The sequence below is a fragment of the Chiloscyllium plagiosum genome, chromosome 7, assembly GCF_004010195.1.
Source record: "Chiloscyllium plagiosum isolate BGI_BamShark_2017 chromosome 7, ASM401019v2, whole genome shotgun sequence".
In the NCBI taxonomy this organism is placed as follows: Eukaryota; Metazoa; Chordata; class Chondrichthyes; order Orectolobiformes; family Hemiscylliidae; genus Chiloscyllium; species Chiloscyllium plagiosum.
This window is the reverse complement of record NC_057716.1, coordinates 26917875-26925887: the sequence shown is the minus strand read 5'-3', so window position 1 is coordinate 26925887 and position 8013 is coordinate 26917875. Positions and strand designations below refer to the sequence as shown.

General features: G+C 42.2%; 1 protein-coding gene across 4 annotated transcripts in view; it reads left to right on the top strand.

Moving 5' to 3' along the window:
* LOC122551428 (INO80 complex subunit D-like) overlaps window positions 1–8013 on the top strand; it is an 81087-nt gene that overhangs the window by 38643 nt on the left and 34431 nt on the right. For all 4 annotated transcript variants that reach the window (XM_043693320.1, XM_043693321.1, XM_043693318.1 and 1 more), the window contains exon 4: window positions 4083–4191. In XM_043693320.1, the coding sequence (XP_043549255.1) occupies window positions 4083–4191 (109 nt within the window). The remainder of the gene's footprint in view (window positions 1–4082; window positions 4192–8013) is intronic.

The window sequence follows — 8013 nt, the reverse complement described above, 5'->3', positions numbered from 1 at the left end:
GCCCGGATGGGGGTATGTTAGAGGAGAGAGCAATGCCTGGGCTGGGTGTGTTAAGGGGGGGAAGAGGGTGATGCCAGGTGTGGGTATGTTAAATGATAAAGAGATTCTCTCGATCAGTCATGAACGGAGAGACATAGGGGACAGTGCAGGGAAAAAAAGTTAGTGCCTCGTTAAAAGGCCACAGCAACTCTCGGCATTGTTTTGTTAGAGGAGATAGTGACAAAGAAGCAGGCCAGGTCAGCACCCCCTAGTGGCTTGCAACCAGAGGCAGTTCGATTCACTGGAGCTAATTGAACTCAGTTTTTGCTGTATTATTAACGGAGGAGCAAGCTATTTGGTGAGTCTCCGGTAAGTGTTTAAAATCTTTTTTTCTTAAATGTTATTGTTGTATGCAAATTCGTGATAATTTCAGTAAAACATACAAAGGCAACATAACTAAGTGAAATAATATAATGCAACAGCTCAAATTTACTTAAAATGGCAGTTCAGGTGATGTGTCAAAGCAACGGCAAGTGGGAGCTATTGGATACCTTTCGTGATACCTGAGGTAAGACTTTGAAATTGTACTAGCTTCAGCTTAGAGTTCGAGGTGGAGGCAGAACGGCAGACAGTGACATCTATCAGGGAGGGGAAATATCTGGATACTTTATGCTAGGAAACAGTGACACCTGTCTTCTGATTTAGTCAGTGCAAGGAACAGGAGGGTGTTACTGTGAGTGAAGCTGATGTTGGAACTGTAGGGCAGGAATGTGGGAGTGTCAGCCTCTAACTGACCAACAATTTTGAGCTTCTTTCAGCCTGTTTCGAGGAGAGTGGGGACTGCAGGATTGATGTGCAAACTTGGCAATGCCACTATGGTACAGGAAACTTCTAGTGGGATGCAACAAGGAATATTGTAATTGTTATTATAACCAGGGGGGTTGACGTTGTTCTCTGCAGCAAACAGTGAGAGTTTAGACAGCTGTGTTATCTGCCCAGTTCCGTCATTTGCTCAGTGCTGGAAGAGAATTTGTCATGAAAGGTGTGGATCCAGTGGTCATGATCCATATCAGCACTAACGACTAAGGGAGAACATAGAGATCGGTCTGTTCAGGAGACTGGTGATTGAGCAAGCCTACTGAGGACCCTGTGGTGGTATGCAACTAACAAGCTAAGAAATCTTCTCTGAACTGCCTCCAATGCATTTATATCCCTGCTTAAATAGGGAGATCAAAACTGCAAACACTCTTTAAAAATCTGGTCCCACAAATGCTCTATATAACTGGAAATATAACATCTTCCTTTCAGGTTCAGTTCTCTCAAAGTATAACTTCTCAAATTGTCTTTTTGAATACGTGCTGTGCCTGCATATTAACATGCTGTTAGCCAACCGTTGCCTCAGTTTGCTGAGTGACACTTCCCTCATGATTGTAATTTTGTCTAACTGTCTCTCCTCCACATTTTATAGCTACCAGTGGAATGTTTTTTGTATTGTCTATAAGGTGAAGACAAAAGTAAAACATTTCTCATTTCAGAGTATGATCTGCTATTAACTCACCCTCTAAAAGGAATAAACTCACTTTACTTACTCTCTCCCTTTTTTTAACATAGCTGTAGAAACTCTTGCAATGCATTTTTACATTCCAAGCTAGCTTCTTCCTCTCATACTGAAGTCTCTGCCCTTCTGATTGAAGGTTTTCTTCATTCTCTTCCATTGTTTATATCCTGACCAATCATCTGACTGACTGGGCTCTTCCCCACAAGGGTTTAGAAGACTGGGTTGTCTTGATTGAAGTGCAGAAGATCTTGGTTGCTCTTAAGGTGGATGTCAAAAGAATGATTCCTCTTGGGCAGCCTGGAACTAGAGGGCATAGTTTAAAAATTGGGGGCCATTGTTTCAAGACACATATTGGGAAATTTTCTTTTCCAAAGTGTGTTCTTGAAGCACTCTGCCTCAGAAGGTGGTGGAGATAGGGTCATTAACTAGATGGACTCTTGCTGCGTAAGAGAATTGAGGGTTACTGGGATATATCTTGAATAGTGGGGAAGTCTTGAGTGGCAAAATGGAATAACAGTACCAGTTGGGTGTCACAGTGGCTCAAGGGTTAATACTGCAGCCTCTCAGCGCCAGGGACCTGGGTTTGATTCCTGCCTTGGGCGAGTGTCTGCGTAGAGTTTTATACATTCTCCCTGTGTCTGCGTGGGTTTCCTCCCACAATCCAAAGATGTGCAAGTCAGGTGAATTGGCGATGCTCAATTACCCATAGTGTTAATTGCATTAGGCAGGGTAAATGTAGGAGAATGTGCCTAGATGAGTTACTGTTCGGAGGGTCAGTGTGGACTTGTTGGGCCGAGGGGCCTGTTTCCATACTGTAGGCAAACTAATCTAGACCGTGATTGTCCTAACTCTTGAGACCACTGTTAGAGGAGACAGACTGACGAGGTCAGTGTGTTGAAGGAGATGGGAACTCTTTAAAGTACACAAGGCTGCTTAATATGTGAAGAACCCATAGTGCTGGGGTTGTACGTTTGTGTGGATAGAGTGTTGTCTAATTACTATAAACAAGTTGGCATAAGGGGGGCATTTTCCATATGACAAGTTGTAACTAATGGAGTGCCACAGGCATCAATCCTCAGACCACAATTATTTACAATGTATTCAAGTCTTTGAAGTTAATGTTTCTAAGCATATAAATAGGTGGGAGGGCAAGTAGCCAGGATGACATGAAGTTTGCATTGGGATATAAACAGGTTATGTGGACAGACACTTGACAGTTGGAGTGTGTGGGATAATGAGGTTGTATACTTTGGCAGCATGAATAGAAGAGTTGAATATTATCTGGGGTAAAATTGCAGAACTGAGATTTGGGGATGGGATTACATGAATCATGTCAAGCTAGTGTATTCGTTCACTCTGAGGGGAAAGGCAAATGAAGAGTTGGCATTTATTTCAAAGGAAATGGAGTATAAAAGTAGGGAGGTTTTGCGAAAACTATAAAAGGCACCAGCGGCACGGTGGCACAGTGGTTAGCACTGCTGCCTCACGGCGCCATAGACCCGGGTTCAATTGCTGCCTCAGGCAACTGTCTGTGTGAAGTTTGCACATTCCCCCCGTGGGTTTCCTCCGGGTGCTCCAGTTTCCTCCCACAGTCCAAAAATGTGCAGGTCAGGTGAATTGGCCACACTAAATTGTTAGGTGAAGGGGTAAATGTAGGGGAATGGGTCTGGGTGGGTTGCTATTCGGAGCGTCCGTGTGGATAGGGTTTTGTCTAATTACTATAATCAAGTTGGCATAAGGGGGGCATTTTCCATATGACAAGTTGTAACTAATGGAGCGCCACAGGCATCAATCCTCAGGCCACAATTACTTATTATGTATTCAAGTCTTTGAAGTTAATGTTTCTAAGCATCTTAATGTTGGGCTGAAGGGCCTGTTTCCATGCTGTAAGTAATCTAATCTAGTAATCTAAGACAGTAGCAACGTGGGTTCACGTATGTGCCAGAGTTACAAAGTCCAAGGGTCATTAATGATGGAAGATTATCTCTTGAGTCTATTAAACTAGCAGGGATCTGTGTGAAAGGAGATATGTGCACTCGGTCAGTGTGTTAGTGAGGATGGTAAGACTCTGGGTCAGTGCAGGAAAGGAGACTGACTCTGCAGGGCTCAGTGTGTCCATTGAACTTGGTGTAACTTGAGGACTCTGTGTGTTGAAGGGGCGACAGCCTGACGGGACTGTGCGCGCCAGTGAAAGCAATTGTTTATGTCACTAGTGTTTCTTGAGATGAACGTTTGATCAGATAGACTTGGTCATTCAAGGAGGGCAGTTGCTATTGGGATCCATTTGTGCTGTTAAATGAGCCTGAGGCTCTAGTAAGTGGAGAAGGAAGATTTTTGACCTCTGGTCATGTCTAGAAACTCCTTAAGCTTCACACTTTGTCTTCTGATTCTTTATTAAATAATTCAGGGTTTTCCCTACACGATACTGGGTGTTTATCCCACAGGTCCCTTTTAGTATTACTTGGAAAACCTTTCCATGGGTCTCCAGTATAATGCTTTGCATCCTACCTTGGGTTCAATGAGATGACATTCTTCTTGTCTACAGGGCTAGACTGGTCTGAGGACAGCGAGGAGGAGGAAGAGGAAGATGAACGTATGCCTCCTTGCCAGTTTGCGTGGACGTTGCGGGACAAGTGGTCAGCTATTCGTCCCGAGTGAGTACCATCTGGGTAATCATTCAGCAACATGAGGGACTCCTGGTTTGGGAATTGATAACTTGACATTTTAGGCCTATTTGTCATTTTTCTACTGAACTAACCCTTATGACTTTGATTGGCTGCGCACACCTTTTGAATAAGGAATAACCTTTCGATCTCCTTGACGAGACTTCATATGCATAAATCTGGTCTCCACATGACCAAAAGGACAGAGAACTACTGAAAACATGAGAAATGTTCCTTGTAGATCTACGAGACCAAACGGGTGGATGATGAGCAAAGTTGGTAATGTTATGGGTCTTTGTTGTTGAGGATGTAGACCTCTGCAAACTGACATGATTAACATTTGGTGGGGAGATTTCTGAAAACCATTATATGGGACAAAATACATGGTTACTTGCAGGGTCATTGAGAAAAGCCAATTTGATTTATTAAAGAAAAAGCTTGATTAGATAGCTTTCTTGAGACCTTCATGAGGTGACACAGAAGGCCGATTAGGATAATGCTGTTAATTGGTGTACGTGGATTTCCACAAAAGAATTTAATCAAGTGCCACACAACAGACCTCTGACCAAAGTTGGAACTCATGGAATCCAAGACACAGTAGCAATATGGAACCAGTATTGGCTGAGCTTGAAAGGTGCTCGCTGAATAGATGCTTTTGGATTGTCGGAAAGTTTATTATGGTGTTCACCAGAGGTTTGTATTATGATCCCAGCTCTTTCTGGTGTATCCATGTTTATATATGATCTCATCCTTGGCAAAATTTCAAAATTTGGAAATGATCCAAAACCCTACATGTTGTGAACTGTCTAAGGAGGATGATGTTGAACTTCAAAAGGGCATGGGCAGATGGGTAGATTGGACAGACAAGGAGAAAATGAAATTTAATGCACAGAGCAGGAAATGATTCATTTTGGTAGTAAAACACTAAGACAATGGAAGGTGCAGAAGTCAACAGACCTGTGTGTCTAAATGCTTAGGTCATTTCAGATCGTATGACAGTTTGTGAGTATGTTGTATTTCTGTTTTATTTTGTTCGTGCACTTTATTTTGCGAGTCAGTCTAATTCAGAATGCACAGCATTGCAAATATTTTTGTTACAGTACTTGAAATTGTACCTTGTCTTTTTACCCGATGGGACATGAACCAATGAACTTAACATTGATTCCTATCGGAATCCGAGATTCACTTTAAGTTTCTTCACTTAGAATTGGAACTGCCATTCATATGCAGGGCAGCTCGGTGTTTAGCACCGCTTCCTTAGAGCGCCAGGGACCTGAGTTTGATTCCAGAGCAACAGTGTGGAGTTTGCACATTCTGCCCATGTCTGCATGGGTTTTCTCCAGGTGTTAGTTTCCTCCCATAGTCCAAAGGTATAGAACATTACAGTACAGTACAGGCCCTTCGGCCCTTGATGTTGTGCCGACTTGTCATACCAATCTGAAGCCCATCTAACCTACAGTATTCCATGTACGTCAATATGCTTGTCCAATGACTACATAAATGTACTTAAAGTTGGTTAATCTGCTACCGTTTCAGGCAAAGCATTCCATATCCTTACTACTGAGTAAAGAAATTACTTCTGATATCTGTCCTATATCTATCACCCCTCAATTTAAAACTACGTCCCCTCGTGCTCACCGTCACCATACTTGGAAAAAGGCTCTCCCTGTCCATCCTATCTAACCCTGTGATTATCTTATATGTCTCTATTAAGTCTCCTCTCAACCTTCTTCTCTCTAACGAAAACAGCCTCAAGACCCTCAGCCTTTCCTCGTAAGGTTAGGTGGACTGGCCAATGATAAATTGCCCATAGTGCCCAGCAATGTGCAAGCTAAATAGATTAGCCATGGAAAATGTGGGATTACACAGGGGTAGTGTAGGTCTGTGTGGACTCTGAGCTGAATGGTGGTTCTTGATCTCCTGAGTGTTTGGAACATTTTCTGCTTTATATTTCCAGCATTTGTGATTTTTGGATAGGCACATGGAAGGTAGTAAAACGAAGGGTATGTAGGTTAGTCTGATCTTAGAGTAGGATAAAAGGTTGGCACAACATTGAGGGCTGAAGGGACTGTTCTATGCACAATATTCTGCTTTACTAGTATGCTTATTTTCAAATTCATGTCCATGCTCATAACCTTATAATGGAGAATCCATAGTTTTGAGCAGAAGTTGCAAGACTGCATAAACATGGTCAGCGAAAGCTAAAAGATCAACCAAGTACTTGACAGTCACATGCATCTTAAAAAATGAGTTGTACTTCTCCGAGAAGAATTCCTAACCCTGTGCATGAAGTCAAAACCTAGTCTCTTAGCTGAATATAGAACAAAATGGAGGAATCTTGGATTGCACAGAGCATCTTGGGTCAATTTATTGTGAAGATATCGATGAAAGAGCAGGATTGATTATCTAACCCTTGATTAAATTGCCTTGCTCCACTTATACAAAGTACCTGCATGTATATAGTGCTTTAAGGACAAAGAGCTTCTGAAATGTAGACATTGTAGTGGATGCCATACAATCAATTGGTGCACAGTAATGGTCTGTCAAATAGCAGTGAGACCGCGACCAGTTGAATCATTGTACAGACATTGATTCAAGGCTAATGTGCTGACAGACTGATTTGGGATCTTTTCTGTCTAGTTGAGTGGGCTGAAGGGCACTGTGTTTAACAAAACTAAAAGATAGCACTTCCCTTGGGACTCTCCTGGAGTGGCAGATGAAATTGTGTTGATGTCTGGAGTTGGGTTACAACCAGCAATCTTTGGATTTTGATGAGACTTTGACGATGCATTAGAATAAACTCTTGTCAGTGTTGTGCAGAATGAGACAGGACTTATGATAGGAGGTTCCACGCAACATGTGTACAGTTAGTTCTTGTGTGCTTGTAAATACCAAATGAGCAGTCGAGTGCTGGTGAAGCCAGTAAGATGGCCCAAAGGGGATCCTGACATGTAGGCAGAAAGCAAGGCTGAGGTGCTAAATAAGCATTGTAGCATCAGTATGCAGACAGACGCACAGACATAGTGAAAGAGAAGGTAGTTGACATGTTGGAAGGGCTAAAAATTGGTAAAGAGGAAGTTTCTTGATCATTTCCACTCTTCATTGTTCCAGAACTTGTAACCATGCTTTCAGTTTGTTGACCACAAACTCAAGAATTTTCTGTCTTTGCCTTTCCACTTTTCTCCCACAGTGAAGATGCTCCTCAAAATCCATGTCTTTCACCAAGCCTTCGGCCATTTGCCTCACATTTCCTTGGTAGCTCTGTGGAGTATTTTATTTTATAATGCTCCAGTGACATTCAAGGTGACATACAAATATAAGCTGTTGCGTGAGAAATGCTGGCTGTACTTAATTATCAGTCACCAGGACTGAATGGGATACATCTGAGGGTGCTGGGGGAAGTAAGGAAGTAAGTTAAGGTGGTCCTGGCCATAATTTTCCAGTTAGTGCCAAGAATTGAAAAACTGCAAATGCTACTTTGGAAAAATTTAAAACCAGCGACTACAAGCCTGTTAGGTTCGCCTCAGTGGAGGCGTTGTAGAAATAATGTGGAACCAAGTCAATAGGACAAGTGCAGATAAATTTTAAACAGTGAACACACATCTATGGAAGGCAAATCCTGCTTAACTATATAGATTGGGCTTTTTGATAAACTAATGGAAGGTTGATGCATATAAAAACATCCAAAAGACAATTAGGTGCTGCATAATGCAGGTAACAACCAAGTTGAAATCCACAGAATAAAAGGGACAGTGAACGTGAAGTTAGCTTCGTGACAGAAAATACAAAGTAGTTTTGAGTAGATGCTTCTTT